Source organism: Pangasianodon hypophthalmus, chromosome 4 (genome assembly GCF_027358585.1).
Source record: "Pangasianodon hypophthalmus isolate fPanHyp1 chromosome 4, fPanHyp1.pri, whole genome shotgun sequence".
In the NCBI taxonomy this organism is placed as follows: Eukaryota; Metazoa; Chordata; class Actinopteri; order Siluriformes; family Pangasiidae; genus Pangasianodon; species Pangasianodon hypophthalmus.
In genome coordinates this window covers 17,599,816-17,620,929 of record NC_069713.1, presented here as the reverse complement: position 1 = coordinate 17,620,929, position 21,114 = coordinate 17,599,816, and the positions used below count along the sequence as shown (strand labels likewise).

General features: G+C 38.4%; 1 protein-coding gene across 2 annotated transcripts in view; it reads right to left on the bottom strand.

Annotated features, from left to right (window-relative positions):
- Nucleotides 1-19,099: 19,099 nt before the first annotated feature.
- exoc6b (exocyst complex component 6B) overlaps nt 19,100-21,114 on the bottom strand; it is a 96,585-nt gene continuing 94,570 nt past the window's right edge. For both annotated transcript variants that reach the window (XM_053233174.1, XM_026936432.3), the window contains one exon: nt 19,100-20,012. In XM_053233174.1, coding sequence (XP_053089149.1) covers nt 19,886-20,012 — 127 coding nt within the window. In that variant the 3' untranslated portion in view covers nt 19,100-19,885. The remainder of the gene's footprint in view (nt 20,013-21,114) is intronic.

Genomic DNA, 21,114 nt, shown 5'->3' with positions numbered 1-21,114 from the left:
GCAGGATCATGTTTACTGCTGTGTCATGTTAGAAATGGTGTCATTAAGAATGATTTGTTATGGTCATGAATTAACACCGTAAAGCCTTAAAGGTTCAGGCGAACGGGCAGCAGGTTGAGGGTCGAGTCGGGTCAGCACGGGCTGAGGGAGACACAAAGGATGAATCATATGTGAAATGATTCACATAAATGAATCAATCTACAAATCATAGAGAACCACGCGTCTGAATGAACACGCAGAACAGCATGAAGACTTTGTAACAAATAAAGTAGCAAAAAAAAAAAAAAAAGTATTTCACGTCATTGTATGATTATATTCATCCGTCGTTCCCTTTTAAGAGCAAAAGTACTGCAGAAAGCCAGTCAGGTTCCAGTGTCGCCTGTGTGAGTGGAGATATGGTTTCAATTAGAGTGAGCTCAGGAGCATCATTACGCCGCGCGGTCAGTTATGTAATAACTCAGAGAGAGAGAGAGAGAGAGAGAGAGAGAGAGAGAGATTTAGTTAACTAGCTAAACCATTAAGAAAGGGAACTATAAACCGTGTTAGATTAATGTAAACCTTCGAGTTTCTATCATTGCTCGTGCGCAGTATCAGGCGCGTGAGGTGTGTGTGTGTGTGTGTGAGAGAGAGAGAGAGAGAGAGAGAGAGAGGGCAGGTACAGGGACATCTCTTTCACGCTGGCTTTTAAACGGCAGGACGAGTTCTCTCTCCCTCTCTTCCTCCCATTTTTTGAAATATCTTCTGTATTGACCCAGCGCGAGAGGCACGTTTACACGCTGCTTGTGAATGCTGGGGTTCCGCGGCGGTGTGTTTGCGCTGCTCAGTGCGCCGCTGTCTGAGCGCGTCCTGTAGCGCCGCAGCGCCGCCTAGCGGCTACTTCCTGAGAAAAGTTCCCACACGGGGGAGTTCAAACAGCAAACCGCCGACACTGCTGGAACTCTGGGCGCCTTATTTACAGATAAATATAGTGTTAGATTATATATATATATATATATATATATATATATATATATATATATATATATATATATATATATATATAGAGAGAGAGAGAGAGAGAGAGAGAGAGAGAGATAGTGTTTAATACTGAGATTTAATATGTGGGAATCAAAATCTTTAAAGAAAAAAAAAATAATAATAAAAAGAAAAAACCCTCAGCACTGCGCACTAGTCTTGTACCTCACTTAACACACCAGATTCAATACAGCTGGTCCTCATGCTGAATCTGGTGTGTTAGAAGACTCTCATCTAGGGCATGCATTTTTTTATTACTTACCTAACTACATACCATTTTAGTTCATTTCACTCGTTAGTTTTTATACTTAAGATTGGTTTGTTTATGCAAATAAACAACTGTTTATATAGATGTTTTGATATCAATCCGAATCTTTATGTACTTATCTATGTGTCATATTGTGTTCATGAATATCAAATGTCTTTTCCAGGAGCTGAGTTTGACTCTTCTATTTATGGATCAATATCAGATGTGAACATCATATCCAAGGTTCATTATTTATATTGATTTGGAAAAGTATCATTAATATGCTTGTTACGGTATTTTACTCGTATTCCTGGAAAATGAGTTAAATTAGTTAAACATTTTGCTTAGACCACACAGGCCTTAATGTGAACACCAGGGGAAGTAAGTGAGGTTTATATGACATAAAGGGATGGTAGGTGTGATTGAAAGGTGGTGGACGCAATTGCAGGCTAATTGTTTATAAATCTATATTAGTTTTTTTTTTAGACTATGTAAAATTGTCTTAGATCAGTTTCAAAGTTTACTGTAAATAACTAAATAGACCATGTGGTCCATTCTGTTATCATTGTCTGCATAGGTCTAGAATAACACAACAATGTTCAGCTCTTAAGCAAAGGTGTTAGTCACCAAAGCACCACTATCACCTTTTTCCTGGGACAATCCAGAGGAATTTAACGGCTGTAATATGGGAAAAACCCCAGCAGCACACATGCAGTTACATGCAAGGCTTTACACAAGCTGTCCTTCCCTGTGTCACCCCACAGGCAAGCTACCCTCACTTCCTCCATCTGGTTTAAGGTAATGCAGCTAAAGAGCTTTACTGGTTTGGTTTGACTCCATAACACATCTGTAGTTACCACACAGCTGACTCTAGTAATCCAAAAAGATGGATTTTGGGTGGATGTTCATATCACACACTCATGTATAAACAGCAAAAGTGTCTTCGGCTGAAACAACCTAACTAAGAAGCATGAAATGGTGATGAATGAAAGAAGACAGAAGGCCGAATTTCCTTAAACCAAAATCGTCAGCGATCACACTGGCAATACCGAGGAATTTTGTGCAATCTATACACATCCATTAAAACACCACAAAAATGCTTGCTGGTATTGGACTGGTACATCTTCACCTACATAGTCATCATGAGTGATTCCTTTGAACACAGGAGTCATTATCAGCTTCTCTGATTCGCTTTATATGTCACAGATGTTTATCATTCTTCTATAAAGGCTATGGCGGACATCGTCATTACTGTTCATTACTGGGAACAGTGGCTGAGTCACACTGATTTTCTCATGTAAATAAAACTTGGACATTTCCTGAGTGATTAAAATCTAGAAATCCCTAAGGATGGGAAAATGTTACCAAACCAAACTGCAGGATTGCAAGTCAGTTGAACATGTTCAGTAGTGTCCCGGTGCATACATAAAACATGAGGGATCAGGATCAGTCCGTTACACAGTATCAGATTTTAATGTGCTTTGGATTAAGCTTGTATGAAATATCAAAATGATTGAATTTCTTGGTCATTAAATCTCAATAAACAAATCTCCTTCATTAGATGCCATCCAGTGAAGATCTGGTCCAGTCAGCAGTAATTCACAACACTATCTTTTATTGTCAGAGTTTATTTTAATGTCAGAGTTGAGCTACCGGTTGTACTAGAAAAGTCTGAGTCAAGCACAGACGTGATCAGAGTGAGATTCACCTGTTCACCGGCACTGTGCCAGGTGTGAAGGGTGTGAAACATTTTGGGTATTTGTTTTTCCAAGAGGTCATTACACAAATATCGGAACTTGGCTTCCCACTTCTTTTAACAGCACTCTGCAAATTTAAACACTCCTTCCGTGTCTGGGTGTGTGTTCACCCTAAAGCACCACTGGCTTCTAATGAGGATTATAGTAGATATTCACTGTCTTGTGGTACACCCATTTATAGAAAACAAGAAGATATAGAGAATGAGAGAAATAGAAACTGACACCTACTGTCTAGTACCTCGGCTCATATGTCTGATGCCAGATCCCAGAATTCCTGCTGCTTTCACCAGATCAACTACTGCAGCCTCCACAGCTGGCACCTATGAAAGGTCATGCACTTCTAGACAAGCCATTTACTGGCAACTGGATGAAGCCTCACTGTAAAATATTAAAGCCCGTAAAGCTGTCATTTCCTCCCAATACTCAGCGACCACCCAATTAATGAACTTGGAAAAAAAAAAATTTTAGTTTTGTGTATTAGACTGAAATAACTTTTTATGGTATTTAATTTGGCTCCTTTGGGAGAATCATTGATTAACGTTAGCAAGTCACTTTGTTCTCACAAACTAACCATATCCCTGGTGAGATGCATAGCTGTAACTAAACTGGATATCTGATATACCACTGTATACCTGGGTGGATGGGAAACTAATAAGCCCTATCAACACTAAACAATATTACTCAGGGAGTGAAGCCCAGAATCAAACCACTCCATGAGCTTGCACCAGATCCAAATATCCATACTGAAATCATTAATTATCAGGTAGACAGTTAGACTAATAACATAGTTCATATATCTACCACATTTTACTAACATTACATGGCTCTGTTAAGTTTTTCAGAAGGTAGCACTTGTCCTAGAACCGTAAAGAAAGACAGAAAAAGAATGTTAGATTTTTCCTAGACACTTTTCACAAACTAATCAGAATTTTTTTCCTACATACAAACTGTTGCCAGATTGCTCACCTGCCAATACCACAAATAGCCTTCTGTTTTTGTTCATAAATTAGCCAAGTGTAAATTAGCCACAAATTGTCCAGATTATCCAAGGCAAAATTATCCAAATTAGCCATTCAGAATTCTATCTGTAAGATTTGTTGCTAACTTTAACACTAGTATTATTATGGATTTATTACTTGAGGAGCACACATCAGACCTTTTTTTTCTTAAGGTCTCTTGCCATAACTATTAATGCCTCATTTTGTTATCATTAAAAGCACAGACAGTGACAACACAGTTTATTTTTCCAACTTAGCCTCTTGTTCGTATTTGTGTGACTATGCTTGTGAAGTGGCTCAGGGAGATGGGAATTGTCTTATATTGACCACACCTAGTAGTGAAATAGTTCACAAATTAAAAATTAACTGACCACTGTGGTAAAGAGAAATAACCTGGAAACATATTATAATAAAGATATGTACATTACAGTATTATTACACTGTACAGTTTGGCCTTATGTATGTAAAATAATACAAATCTGTGACTACACTATATGATAATATTGAATTAATAGTATCCATGTATGACTATGTCATATGAAGTATTACAATATAAAGCAGTGTGATGGTCATGAGTATAATAAAACAAAATGAACAAGAGAAAAAGAACTAGATTAGAGATTTGAAAGAGTGTGAAGCATCATACTGTGTGTCAGCTCTTTTAAGAGGACAAAATATGTTACTTGGCCTTCACTACTACTGAAAAATCTTATTCCATTCTATTTTGTACTCTGAATAATTGCCATTACAATATAATTAATACATAATAACAGCTTAATAATGAATGTAGGCATTTTCATACAAAATTACAGGACACAACACAATCTGATCATCTGTCCCCCTCCATAATAGCTTTCTTCTCTCTTTTCATTTTCATTTGTACTTCTGGAAAAAGTATTTGAGACCCCTGTCTGAAATATCTTTACACTTGATATAACCTTGACTGTGGCAAATTTTAAAAAGGTGAGACATGCTTCAGAGCAGAATCAGTGTGTCACCTCTGTTCTTCTGCTATGACTGCAACCTCTGTGAACAGTAGGCCAGACACTGGTTCCACCTACACTCTCTCTCTCTCTCTCTCTCTCTTTCTCATACTCAGAGCACAGAGCAAACCCAAATTCTGACCCATATGGAACCCTTCTACTTCACTCGATCAAAAACCCATGTACATAGCAATTACTCTAATATCATCAGACACTTTAATTCCACTTGGAAATGAGATCAGAAAATCAAAGTCAAACCTTTTTCCCCTTATAAAAACCATTATCATTTTATTTTGTTTTAGTCTCCTTTACACACTTGGGTGTTCTCCAAAACAGAGGGAAGGTTTACTGGAAGGAGACAGAAGGAGAAACATGTGGAGTTACTTTGGAGATAAACCGGTTCTTCCAGGGGGAAAAAAAACGAAACTATTAATAGTTCATTTCGCAATATTTGTAAAATGTGTCATGAACATCTATTACCCCTGGAATTTTGACTGTTTGCACTTTAAACCTTAGCAATGGGGACCAAAATCAAAGTTGTTAATCAAAGCTGTTACTAGAACTATAAAAAACAGACCGGTGGGTTTAATTTCAGGCCAAATGACTATAATACAGATATTGGCACTTTCAGAGTAATAGGATCCAAAAGAATCTGAAAACTGAGCAAGTTCAAATCTAATCTAACAGAATTCCGAGCAACTACATTCCAGTACAGTAATTCAATATACAGTATGTTATACTGTGTCTGGTACAGAAGTGGATAAAAAGTCTAAACTTTCAACTGTACTATTTTCTCCATATAGCTTTATAGAATATGAAATTTTTAATTGTACCAAGCTGCTGTCAGAACAATGCCTACTAGTCATTACTCCAACAGCATTTTTAATCTCCAAAAATCATGGAACTGTGTAAGTCATCTACAGTGATAAATAACTGCTGCACCTGCTTCTGTTGAGAGATATAATCAGTCAGTGACAATTAAAAGTTGGTAACTAGCATGCATCTAAGAAGGCAAGAGGACAATATTCCCCTAAAACAATCAGAGAAGAGTTTGCTGCATCAAATGAGGTAGATAAGTGTGCGAGAGGAATTTGGGAATTGTGTAATGTCTTTATTTTAAAAAAGCTGGTAATATTTCAGGCAGCATTCCACGTGATTGATAGTAATCGACTCTGCAGACTGTTCCAGTCAAAGCAGAACACTAGGAGACCAGTAAATCTGAGAGTAATTGAATGGCTCGTTGGGCTGAAGGATGGAGATGGATGGCTCAATGATAACCCCCACTGACTACTGACTTTGTGTGGGGCCTATTAGCATAACCAAGGATTTGGACACAGACACACACACAGCCTCAGATGCACATCCATGCGCTAGTGAGCGACATATAAGTTTGTGTATATACACACAGCCCATGTCAAACTGGCCGTGTATCATACGGAAGGATTGAAGTGTGTATATGTGTGTTGAGGCAAAGCCTCAACATCCACCACCACCTCTCCCATCTTCCCCTTCTTCAGAACCTCCCAAGCACCTTGACTTGGTGGGGGGGGGGGGGGGGGGGGGGGGGGGGGCACATATAGAGCACTCAGAGGAAACCAGGGTTTTGTTTCTGTACCCTTTGACCCCTGGAGTCCATCAATAACCTGGGAGGAGCAGCAGGAGAGGGAGGGTGGCCTTACTCATCTATCTTCATTTGAAGAGAGGAGAACGTGCGTTCGCTGTCTTTCCTCTCTTCCCCTATCACTCCATCTTCTCCCTTGCTGCACTTTCACCCTTCTTCTCCCTCCCTCTCATCCATCTCACCTGTCATGTCTCCCTCCAGAGCTCTAGCTCCCAGTGTCTCTTTATATTCTTGTAAAGCTGATACATATACATAAATACTCTGTTGCTTGAGCAAATCCTTCAGGAAAAGTACCCTAGAACGAAGAACGAATATTTCACAGTGAAAAGGGTCCTTGACTGCAAAAAGTTTGAGAACCCCTGCATTATGAGACACTTGTCAGCGCATAATATTGACCCGCTACAAATCTAGTTCTGTACTACTCACCCTTATTTCAAAACATACTACTAAACAGAACACCTTCACTTCATTGCACTGTTTGTAGAACAAGGTCAGACAAGATTCAAATCACATACTATTTCTCTGAGGTGAAGCCGTCACATCACTCACTATAAGCCACCGGGCCATTAGTAGGTACATAAACTGCATGCTGCTGAACCTTTGAGGCTTTATCTGTATTATCTCTTGCAGCAGGCAGTATGCAAAAACAGTGTCTAAACCACTACTGTCTGGTCTTTCATCTGACCCACACGCACACACTACTACAGCAGGTACTTCCGTCCCCAGCTTATGCACACACACACATACACCTGTGGTTATTTTTAACCCTCTTCCTTTTGAGACAAGGATTTGCGAGAGAACACATTATCAGCTCTTGCCATCAGTGAAAAAAGTGTGTTCGTATCTACATCTGTTTGAGGATTTGTGCCAATAGGTAAGTGTGTGTTCAGCATTCTTCTGCACGCAATGTTATTTGTGTTGTACTTTTCCTTCTGTCAAGGACACTAATGCAGTTGTCACTGATGATGACCTCTTCTGACCTTTGAGAGCTTTGCTACTGTGATGGAAACTCATCTGTTCAACCTACGTTGCCAGAACCCAGAGTATAACACAAGTCCAGAAATAAATATACAGAGCTGCTAACATGAACAAAATTCAACAGTTTACCATTTCTGTTTTTAGGGACTGTCCGATTCACCTCCGGAATGGAAAAAGACACGTCACTGTTACAGTGTCATCCCTTTTCTCTAACTGCGCTAAGTCTGAAGTTCCTGTCTCTGTCCTGCTCATCTTAGTCAGCTTTGGCAATGCCAGCAGCCTTATACGACATCTAGAAGTGCATTTGTAAACAGTGCCTCTGAGTCAGAGAAGGGTCACATGCTGAGAAACGCAGGAACATGTGTGAGTTAATATAGTGGAAAAAAGGCAGAAGGCAGTATTCCTCTCAAACAATGAAGGACGCATGTTTGTAAACAGCGTCAGAGAGAGGTCATATAATGAGAAAAGAGTGTTAGCTCAGGAACATGTGTGAGTTCTTTCAAGAGTATCACTCAGCCAGGAAGAACAGAATAAACAGTAATTTACCTTGAAATTAAGTGCATGGGGAAATTTCTGTGAGCTCATAAGCCAAATCATTTCTCAGAAATAGAGTTTAATAAATGTTATAATGAAACTGTAAGAAACAGAAGCATAGTACCTACTGACAAAATTAACATGGATTTCTTTTTCACTTTAAGCAGTTGAGCTAAAGCGTGACATTTTCATGCCTTAACATGTCATCGGGAACGCCAACAAATGTTAGGGGTAATTTGTACGTGACATTAAACGTACTGTAAAGAATGAATATGAAGCTTACTCATTTCACATTTTAATATAAAAGACAATTTCACTACTCTGAAGAACATGATGCAATATGAATTTGTTTTATGGGAATTGTTTCTTGCAATGCCACGTTTTTATTCAAGCATCAAGTACAATAGTTTTAACAAAAACATAGCAAAAATCAAGAGGATATTAGTCATCATTTGCAGGAATATGCAGGAAGCAACATGACCCTATAGGACATGAATGATTCACATGAAAATAAATGCTGAATGACAGAATGATTTTCAGTTTCAGTGAAATCTATGATATGCCTTACATCTTGACATGTTTCTGTTTGCTAAACATAAAGGATCTTTAAGGCAGGCATGCACCTGTAATTTCTCTGAGGATGATGAAACAGTGGAGCTAAACCTGAGGACATGAACTCAGACACAGTCTCTGTGCTGTACTAAAAACAACATGCAAATGCAGGGCTCAGAGACACTGATAGAGATGATCAAATCAGTTATCAGTCAATGCACAACGTGAGAAGCCTCTTCATAACAGAGGATCTAACCTTGATACTGGGTGCTTTGTCACTGTGGTGGACATGTTAGCTGTGGGAAGGTCATAAATGTGAGGGGAGCAGTAACAATTCTCACTGTGATTCATGGAAAATTCTTATTTGAGCAGCATAATATTTAAGGAATAATGGGCATGCTGTTAGCGACAACAATGAACAAAAATCAACAAAGTTGATTATTTTCTAATAATGGCACATCTCAAAGTAGTTTATTTCTCATATACTACAACAATTTAGCAGTAATGTTCATGAAAAACAATTGTTTATTTATTAAAGAATGACACATCATTCTTTTTAGTCATATTTACTTTTGTAGAATGTCTATGAAACAAGGTGCTTCCGAAACAGTCATTCCCTCATCAGCCTCTTTTTCTCTCCCTTGAAGTTAATAAGCCAAAAAATACATCTTGTCATGTTAGTTGCAAAGCCCTCCATCTTAAAGCTTAAGTTACAGCTTAAATGTGTTGTGAAGTGCTGATACTGGAGCCTTCTTCCATAAATGCTAAATAAACATCACCTTACAGAAAACTTCACCATATCAATGATTACAACCATTTTTTAAAATTGGTTTATGGTGAGCACCTGCCATACAAAAAAAAGTCAAGTCTTGAAAAAGTCAAGTCTTGAAAAAGTCAAGTCTTGAAAAAACGATTAGAACCATATTGGAATGAACACATTAATATAAACCTTGCAGCCAAACTGCTGTCAGAGCTGCTGTTTAATAAGGAGTAAAACATAACAGGGCGTGCTGTTATAGGAAAAGATTAGCACATTAATATAAACCTATCATTTATGTCACAGCCCAAACTATTGTCAGAGCTGCTTTTATAGAAAATGAATCCACACATTTTCTGTGCGAACACTACTGAGAGAGAAAATAGATAAAATTAATCAGTGCCTTCTGACCAATCAGAATTGTGTGTGATGTGTTGTAAGACGACGACAACAACAACAACAACAACAACAACAATAATAATAATAACAATAATAATAACAATAATAATAATAATAATAATAATTTAGGAGACATGGCTGCACAGCAGGTAGTTTTGGTGCCTCACATATCACACGGCTCGCCTTCTTCCCATAGTGCATCCTGGTGCCATCTCTTCCACAGGTAAGCGACACACGCACCCGGCTGTCCACATGAAAAGAAAATGTGATTCATCAGACCAGACCACCTTCTTCCATTGCTCCATGGTCCAGTTCTGATGTTCACGTGGCCATTGTAGGTGCTTTCGGTGGTAGAAAGGGGTCAGCATGGGCACTCTGACCGGCCTGTGATTACGCAGCCCCATACAGAGCAAGCTGCGATGCACTGTGTGTTCTCGTCACCTTTCTTTCATAGCAAGCATTAACTTTTTCAGCAATTTGTGCCACAGTAGATCTTCTGTGGGATCAGATCAGACGGGCTAGCCCTCTCTCCCCATGCACATCAGTGAGCCTTGGGGGCCCATGACCCTGTCGTCAGTTCACCGGTTGCCCTTCCTTGGACCACTTTTGGTAGGTACTAACCATTACAAACTGGGAACACTCCACAAGACCTGGCATTTTTGGAGATGCTCTGACCCAGTTGTCCAGCCACCAAAATTTGGTCATTGTCAAAGTCACTCAGATCCTTACGTTTGCCCAATTTTCCTGCATCCAACACACCAACTACAAGAACTGAATATTCAGTTTTTGGAATTTGGCCTCTGTACACCACCACAATGGATATGAAATGAAGCAATCAAGATGTGATTGAAGTATAGACATTCAGATTTAATTCAAGGGGTTTAACAAAAATAATGCATTAACCTTTTAGCAATTACAGCCATTTTTTTTTACAGAGTCCCTCCATTTTCACAGGCTCAAAAGTAATTGGATAAACTAACAATCATAAATATAAGGATTGTTTTTAATACTTGTACACAAATCCTTTCCAGTCAAAGACTGCCTGAAGTCTGGAACCCATGGACATCATTAATTAGTGAGTTTCCTTCCACGAGATGCTTTGCCAGGCCTTTACTACAGCCGCCTTTAGTTACTGCTTGTTTGTGGATCTTTCTTCCATCAATTTTGTCTTCACTAAGTGAAAAGCATGCTTAATTGGGTTAAGGTCAGGTGACTGACTCGGCCGTTTAAGAACATTACATTTCTTTGGCTTAGGAAGCTCATGGGCTGCTTTTGCCGTGTTTCCAAAAGTGGTCCAAGGTGGTGGTGTACAGAGGCAAAATTCCGAAAATGGTGTCACTGTCCAAATATTTATGGACCCAAATGTATAATGGTGTTGCATTTGAAACATTAATTGAAACATTAAGAGGAATTTTAACAATGTAAATATTAGACATTAAGATTGTTTTAAGTGTTGTAAACATTTCTATAATAGCAGGAAGACATTCTTGGAATGTTCTAAGGATACTGGAAAAGATGACTTTTATACTTTTTACCAGACGGTACAAAATAGTGTCCTACTGACTTTTTGATAGGGTTCAGGATATTATTTTGATAGCTGGGTATAACAAACATTACAACAATTATTACTTGTATTTACCTGACTCAATTCATCTTAATGTAAAGATCTATTGAATTTCAATGTATTTTAAATAGTTGAATTACCCTCTAATGTCTATAGAACTTACTAGAAATGTGACTAATTTCCAATGTGACCCAACTTGGTGCGTGGGGGTTGAGCTAAAATATTTTATACAGACTGTACTTCCTTCCTGAATATAAATATTTTCACAATTTTCCTTCCTCAGTATACATATATGGGATTTTCACCTTTTGTTGCTCATCACCAACGGTTAAAAAAAGAAATATAATGCAACACCAGTTGTTTTCAAATGCAATAAATCCTGTCCAAGTCAAGCATCGAATACAATTACATTCACCTAGTGTATGAATTAAATGTTGGCTGTCTCAAAAAATTCTACTATCCTATCACAGAACTGGAAGAAGAGTGTTTAGAGTAGAAAGCAGTTTATCATCCACTACTCTGCTGGCTCTGTTCACTCACTGATCTCTCACAAAAAGGATGATGTGCTCAAATGAGTCCCAAAAGAATAGTTTTGCCTGACTCACCCACAATATGCAATTCCTCCACCACTGTTTTGGACTGCACTACCGCTTCTACACAACAAGACAAGTGTAAGAGACAATGGTTTGTTTGTGTCCTAGTTACAGCTCAGTGATGCTCTCCATATACAAACACAACCAAAGCAGAGCAGAATGAGATGTGCATGATAAAGCACTCAGCTAGCTTAAATATGGAAAATAAACCAAAGTGTTGAGGCTGAGGGGTGAGAGCGGGGACTCATTTCTAAGTTCAGTGAAACTGTGGACATGATCCAAGTTCATTTTATTCGATTGAGTTTCAATAACTGCATCTTACCATTATATCGTGTGCGTGGTCTTTACAGTTTGTAATGAGTCCCGGTCCTAAGAGATTTTTTTAACTCAAGCACAGTAGGAATCACTTCTACACCAGTGCATTAATTGAAATCTTTGATTGAAAGATAACCCAAAGTTATAAAATCAAATTAATATTCTTTCCATTCTATGTGCTCTATGTGTAGTGTGGCAGTGTATAAGTAGCTATCCACTAACAAAAATCCACTGTTTAGCATAATATCCACATGGTTGGGGACCTAAAATGACAGCAAAAAATACAGTAGTTAACAGACAATCAGGATGGCTGTGGTACCATTTTTTGTTTCAAAGAGAAGCAGATTGTTGCCTACTCTAATGCATGATCCAAACTACTATTCAATTTCCCTTTATCGGTTCAGCCAGTGTGATAGGAGTAGAGAAAACTTTAAACTATGAAGAGGAGCTAAATATTTGGACAAAACATTACATCTACTGTACAAATAAATGTCATAAACTGTATTATATTCTGAATTTCATTCCTCACATTCACTGTTCTTCATTCTTCAGTATATCCAGTGTCACACAGAAAAGAACAGGTTCGCTTTTGAGTCTAGTTCCTCTCAAGGTTTCTTCCTCATGTCATCTCAGGGAGTTTCTTTTCTTGCCACCACTGTCACCTCTACAAACTCTGCACATCATGAATCCAAATTTAAATCTACATCCCAGATTTCTGTAAAGCTACTTTGTGACAATGTTTGCTAAAAGTGCTACATAAAAAATTGAACTGAACTGAACTATTCTCAATCAGAATTTTCACACTACAAATGGTGGAGAATTCAGATTCAGAACTCTTTTTAGAGTACCATGCCCACACTCCACTGTACTCCACAGTAATTCACTAGAAATTTAGACATGCCCACACTCCACTGTACTGCACAGTAATTCAGACATCTAAATTTATCACAGCTCTAGGATACCAGGTTTGATCCTGAGCTTGGATTGCTATCTGTGCGTCTTTCCTCGGAAGACTTCAGCTTCCTACCACTGTACAAAAACATGCTGGTAGGTGGATTGGTTACGCTAAATTGCCCCAAGGTGTGAATGAGTGTGTGAGTGGGTTTGCGATGTACTGGCTTCCCATTAGGGGTGAATTCTTCCACCTTGTGCCCAGTGTGGCAGGGATCCACCACAAGCCTGAACAGGATAAAAAGTTCACTGAAGATGAATGAATGGATTCATCTTTACATTTAAACACATTTCTTCAAACATATACTACAAGAAGCAATCAAACCTCTTTTAAAAATTTACCTAAATCCTTTAAACTACCAGTTGTCAAAGCCCTGATTAAAAAACCCAAACCCAACCCCAACCCCTGTCAGCTGTCCAAATATGAAACCTCCTTTATATCTCAAAGATCCTAGGCACGGTTGTAGCAAAGCAGTTATGCTGACACTTGCATAGGAATAAAAGTTATGAAATCTTTCATTCAGGATTTAGGCCTCATCGGAATACTGAGACAGCACTGGTTAAAGTTCTAAATGACTTACCACTGGCCTCTGACAGGGTTGTGTCTCCTTGTTTGTGTTGCTTGATCTTAGTGCAGTTTTTGACACCACAGATCATAACATTGTTCTAGATAGAAAATGTTGTTTGACCTCTCATGGCTCAGGTCTTATTTGACTGATCGTTAACAGGTTGTAGATGTAAATGGTGAGTTCTCTATGCACACTGAAGTAAAGTTTGGTGTTCCACAAGGCTCTGTACTATGCCCACTGCTCTTTTCTCTATATACGGTACCTCCGCGTACAATTATTCGTAAACATGGTATTAGCTTCCACTGTTATGCTGATAACACACCGACATATGTTTCCAGCTTAATAAAGTTGAGGAATGTGTAAAGGACATTAGAGACTGGATGCCGAGTAACTTCCTCCTACTTAATTCTGACAAGTCAGTAGTACTTCTGCTGGGACCACAGGCAGCTAGAAGCAAGCTTTCTGATTACATAGTATCTCTGGATGGCTACATCACGTGCAGAAGTAAAAGACCTTGGTGTGATTGACTCCAGTCTCTCAGTTGAAGCTGATTGTAGATAATATTACAAGGATAGCCTTCATTCATCTCAGAAATATTATATGTCACTAGTGAAGTGAAGTGAATTGAAGTGACTTGTGGCCAAGTATGTTGACCCATACTCGGAATTTGTGCTCTGCATTTAACTCATCCAAGTGCACACACACACAGTAGTGTTGCGCAAGGGTCTCATCTCAGTCGTGGTATTGAGGGTGGAAGAAAGCACTGGTCGTTCACTCCCCCCACCTACAATCCCTGCCGGACCCGAGACCCGAACCCACAACCTTCAGGTTGCGAGTCCGACTCGCTATCCATTAGGCCACGACTGCCCCCTGCATGATGCAGAAACATTTGTTCATGCTTTTGTTACCTCTGGGTTAGATTATTGTAATGCCTTTCTGTCTGGATGTTCCAGCAGGTGTATAACCAGCTCCAGTTAGTCTAGAATGCAGCAGCCAGAGTCCTTACTAGAATCAAAAAATATAACCACATCACCCCTATCTTACCCACACTACATTGGCTCTCCTGTTTCCACAAGCCTTTCCCACTGCACAGAGTACTGAAACCAGAACTACTCTTTTTCTACTGGGTTCCAGTTCTATGTTTTTTAGTACCTGTTTAAACTTATTACCCACAGGAACTTACTTGGATGTGGGGCTAGCAGCTTTTTTTATCCTAATAGTGAAATGCATCTTCAAAATGGCTTGTGCTCTCACAGGTATATTGTGTTTTTATTTACTGTTAATAATTTTACTATTATTTACTGTTTGGCACAAAGACGACAAACTGGAGGGTTTTGCTCACAAAACTACATGGGTATCAAAGAAAAAAAAAATAGTAGGCTCTTTCCACCTACCTTGGTACTTAAGTACACATCAGATCCTTTAAAAGAAACTTACTTCTGTTTTCAAGTCTTGCAATAACATTATAAAAATTGTAAAATTTGTACCTGCTTCAGTTTCTTCTGTTTAACTGGCAAGTCTCCACTTTTACACAGTGTTCAGAATAACTGACTTTATAAGGCCCATAACTGAACTACAACACAACGTTTGTCACATATGATCCATTTGAATACTCATTTGGCTCATTGCGGCCAATCAACAAACAGCCATGGTTCTCTGAGTGGGGTCCGGGGACCCACAGGGCATAACCACGTGGTGTGTGATTTTCTGTTGCTGTTTCCACATTGGTGGAAACTACAACCCACTATTATTAGAGTTAAATATACTATAAATAATATCAACTGAAATCTAGTGACAATTTTAATAAAAATAAGTTCTGTAGTAGGAAGATCAGAAATTAAAAACTCATGTACACATTTAAATGATGTGCTCAATTTTGAACTGAATTGTTCATAAAATAAAATAAAAAATCACAGTAAAAGTTTAAGTCAAAAAGATCCCTGACTAAAAAGTTTGAGAACCCCTGACATTCAGTGGACATAAAATGTCTACACACCCCTGTTAAAATTGCAGGTTTTTATGATTTAAAAAAAAATTAAACCAAGATAAATCATGTTAGATCTTTTTTGACCTTCAATCTTATAGCAAGCAACATAATTCAAGTGAAAAACAAATGGCAATGTTGTAGGAAAAAGGAAAAAAAAAAAAAAACCTGGCTTACAATAACCTGGCTGCACAAGTGTGCACACCCTTTAATAATGGGGCATATGACAGTGCTCAAAATTAACCAATCACATTCAATCTCATGTTCAAAAAAGCATTTATCATACACCTGTCATCAAAGAAGTGATTCTGATTAACCCAAAATGAAAAAAAAAAAGGTTTTCTGTAGGATTTTCTTGACACGTCCTTGGTGTCATCTGACTGCTGAAGCCATGGTCTGCAAAGAGCTTACAAAGCATGCAGAAGATTTCATTGTTGAAGAGTATCAATCAATGATTGGGTATCAAAAGGGTATCAATCAATCAATTGGAATATGGTCCAAAAGATTTTCCAAAATATTAGATGTACCATGGAACACCATGAAGGCCATCATCAACAAGTGGAGAAAATGGGGCACCATACTGACATTACCAAGAACAGGACGTCCCTCCTAAACAGACGAAAGGACAAGACAAAAACTTATCAGGGAGGCTGCCAAGAAACCTACAGCAACATTAACAGAAGAATTAACAGAAGCATGTAATAGTCACTCCCTGCATGTGACAATCTCTCGTATTATATACATATTTGGGCTATGGGTAGGGTGGCTAGACAGAAGACCTTTCTCACAAAAAACATCCAAGCTCACCTAACTCACCTCAAACCACATGTCAAAATGTGTTATCGTCTGATGAGCCCAAGGCAGAACTATCTGGGCATAATTCTAAAAGATGTTTGGCGCAAAAACGAGTCAGCTTATCACCCAAAGAACACCATACTCAAAGTGAAGCATGGTAGTGGCAGCATCATGCTATGGACCTGCTTCTCTTCAGCTGAGACTTGTGCTCTAGTCAAGATAGAGGGAATCATGGATTGCTCCAAACAGCAATCTATTTTGGCACAAAAACTGCAGGCCTCTTTTATACACCTGAAGATGAAGGGAAAAAATTCACCTTCCAGCACAATAACGACTCAAAGCACAAATCCAAGTTGACAAAGGAATGGCTTCAGAAGTAGATCAACACTTTGGAATGGCCCAGTCAGAGTCCAGATCTAAGTTCTATCAAAAACATGTGGAATGACTTGAAGGCTGTGCACAGAGATCCTCACGCTATTTGGTAGCTCTGAAGCATTTTTGAAAGGAAGAGTGGAATTAAAATTGCCAAATCAAGACATAAGATGGTAGACTCTTACCAAAAGTGCTGTAATCCAAGCAAAAAGTGCTATTAGTTCAGGGGTATATACACTTGTGCAATCAGTTTATTGTAAGTTTTTCCTTTTTTTTTTTATTTTTTCCCCCACAAAATTTTTTTTCACCTGAATTTTGTTGGTTGTTGTATTACATTAAAGATGGAAAAAGATCTGACTATTTATTTTTACATAAAAACCTGCAATTTTAACAAGGGTATGTAGACTTTTTGTATCCACTGTGTAGCACGACCAACAAACAGCATGAATCCAAAATAACATACAATGGTTCTAAGTAGAAAGCTACGCTATTATATAAATTAATATATTAGTATACTAAATTGTGATGTGGGACTGTACATACAGCTCTCTATTCAGTAATAGTATATACAAACTCAAACTGACTGAGTGAAATTAAAAAGGCTAGAGAAATAAACAATTCCTGCTGCAAAGGGTTTAATAAATCCCTTCATTTGCTTCTCAAAACTCACCACAACTTATGGATAAAGTTTGTTAACTATGATACTTCTCTCCTAGCTTATACAGAAAAAACATCTTTTTGAAAAAATGTCAGTAGTGCTGCATGCTCCTAATTTCATGACTTTAAAAGAATCAGCATTTTTCTCCTGGGGTTTGAAACTGCAACAGGTTAAAAAAAAAAAAAAAGATTGCTTTTAAGGATGTAGTGCAAAAGTTTATAAGCAATAATTCGGCCTGTAAGGAGAACAGTTTATTAAAAAGTCGTGAGTCATTTTCCAGTTATTTTTACGTGAGCATGACTTTATACACTGGTAATCATGATGCTCTCATTCCGCATCTTCATGCTACACTCTTCACTTTGACCATTTTAGTCCTCTCTCTCAGCTGAACCACAAGTGCCACTGGTTCTTGTTTTTGAATTGACATTTAAAAAAGGCTCATGTGTATTAAATACATGCATAAACAAATCCTATTTAACTACCATTGAAAAACTGAAAAATAAGAACCTTTACTCAAAACTGATTTTTTTTTCATTGTTTATTTGATATTGGTTGGCATTTGTTTTAGACTTTATTAGTACTGGAAGGTCATTCATTAGTGGTTTAACATTACATTCTGTACAGTGCATCTGTCTCCATCAACAACAAAATGAATAAAGTTTTCCTATAAATCCACACAACTCTGTTCATATGTAATAATGCACAGGCACGCACACACTCCCTCTCACACACAATCGTATGGCTCGGTCACAAACCCGATTTCAGGTACAGAGGACTCAAATTCACAAAAAAAAAAAAAAAAAAAAAAAAAAAAAAAAAAAAAAAAAAGGCCAACACAAAGAGCACAACCACAAAATGCTATTCATACACACACACACACACACACACACACACACACACACACACACTCCCTAAACTGAACAGTTTGGGAAGAATTATTCCCTTTAGGTTTTGATTATTTTCTATCCCTTCACAATGGGCCAGGGTTTATGCACGCACACAAACAAACAATGGGGTAGTGACAATGCTCACACACACAATGCACATAAAGTGATATACAGCCATTAATACCAAAACCATGACCTCTTGTGTTGACAATAAAAAAATTTACCTACGTTCCTAAGATTTTATGATTTCTTCCCTCTTTGAAAATAATAGTAATATTGCACCCACTTGATGAGAAAATTCCATCAATTAAATAAAGACCCACAATGACCCTAAGCACAAAAGTAGGTGCACTCACACAAACACACACATTATACAGGCAACAATGCTGTGAGCTATTCCTTGCTGGAGCTCTATCTAGATTTGATAACTAGCCTCTACAGAATAACAGTAGCTGATAGAGATCCTGCGGTAAGTTAAGGCTATAACAGAACTCATTTGCGACTTGTTTTTGCCTTACTGTCTATTTAAAGGGAATTACAGAATCATCAGTGTTATCAGAAATGAGAACTATGCAGTGGCTTAAGACTACAATATACAGGATGTTTCAATACATCACTCTACTTCTCTCTATTGAGGATGGTTTAAAATAGACTAGGGACTTTCAGCATTGAGTAGTGAAGAAACTGCTACAGCGGCAAGAAATAAATCTGAAATACAAAATGATAGTGTCCTTATTCTGTGCAAGCAATAGTTCAATTGAACTCATGGTAAAAAGGTTAAATTAACTCCTAAATAACCTAAATTTCATATAAACACTGGTAAACTGTGGGTTTTGCTGTAGTTAACACAAAGGTTACCGTGGCATGACGCAGCCAGACTCAAAAATGCACAGGCTTTTTTTCTGGGCACTGTAGCGTCCCTGCAGCTATTAATGCTTAAAGTCCCTATTGTCAAATGTGCAGTTGCTAGATATGTGAAGCTAATAACCAAAGTCTCATAGAGACAGGCTTAAAAAGGGCTGCACAACTGGTAACCCTATGCTGTGCTTACATGGTCATGTAGGAAGACGGGAGAGCACTTTCAAGGTTCACTGATACTGACGCCAGTGAGATGCTGTTGGGAAGACATTAAAAGGCTAAGAACGAGGACTGCAAAACTGGCATAGATGGTACCCTTTGGGTAAGACAAATAATTATTTGAAAGACCCATGGCACCTATTTGTCAAATCTTGCCTATTCCTTTTTTTTTGCAAGTCTATTGTTTTTGCTCTTTTACAAAGGTGTAGGTGCTGTTACTGGTAGTGACCATTCAAGAAGTTCACGGGGGAAGTCAGCTGATATACAACCATCAGTGGACTCAGGACTGGTGGCTGGCAATAAGGTTCCGCAGCTGCTTGACGACAGTGTCAATGAGCTTCTGCTTGTCACGCTCATTCTTACGGAACTGAGCGAACATGTTGTTTTTCCGACTAGTGTCCTTCATCCTACAGAGAATGAGACAGGAAAAGAGAGAACAGAAAGAGAGAGAGAGAGAGAGAGAGAGATAGAGAGAGAGATTATATAAACAGACAAAATAGAATAAAGGAAAAGATTATGACAGCAACCCACATATCTCTGTCAGATCTTTACAAGAAGCTACATCAGATAAAAATCTAGTCTGACATTAAATGAAATATCAGAACTTTTGTGTAAACTATTCTAATTTTCCAAGGAAAATCTGTGTCAAAGATCAAATCTTTTAATCATTTCTTTTCTTCCCTTTCAGACACCTGCCTGAAAAAGACCAAACCTTTGGTGAGTATCTTTGGAGAAACCCCAAGTCCTTGTATGAGGTACATGCCTGGGTGGTAAGGATGCATTCCAATTAAGGTTTCAGTCCCCATAAAGACCTCAAGGGAGAGGAGCAGATTGGAGCATCATGGAGATTGGAGGTAGAAATTGGACCACCAGCACGCGCCGGCACAAACCGTTCTGCCTGGTGCTTCCTCAAATGGCTCAAAACCCACTTCTTCATGGATCAGTGAACTCACAGTGAGGTTCCAGTCAGCCAACCAGAGCCAGAATTAAAATTTTTGTATCGTTCCACATTTCTTTAAATTTAAGACAATTTCATGGTAAATACAGCATGATAGTTGATTAATACTTGGCTTTACTTACATATTATCAAAGTATATATTATTTTCATTCACCATATTCTTTGGCCTCCAGCAAACAGTTCATAACAACAGACACAACAGCCATTCAAGCAGCGTTACGTTTAGTATAGTAAAGCCTTATCAGGTCTGCTCAATTGTCCTGATCTAATTCACACATCACTTATCTTTTACCTCGCTGTGGGATATTAGATGAGATGGACATCAACTCAGGCATACAATAGTGTTTCTGTGGTCACACGGCAGTTACAATTATCTGCCTCTTATCTCTGCAACTATAGCTACCATCACCTAGTAAGGTATGTTTGCTTTTGGGAGTGTGTGAAAATGTGGATAGCAATCGTGTTACCAAATATGGATGACAAGGAAGGAAGCCAGATGTGTATCATAGGTTGCTGAAAGCAGTGTGAAAAAGGACAGGTGTGTTGAGAGT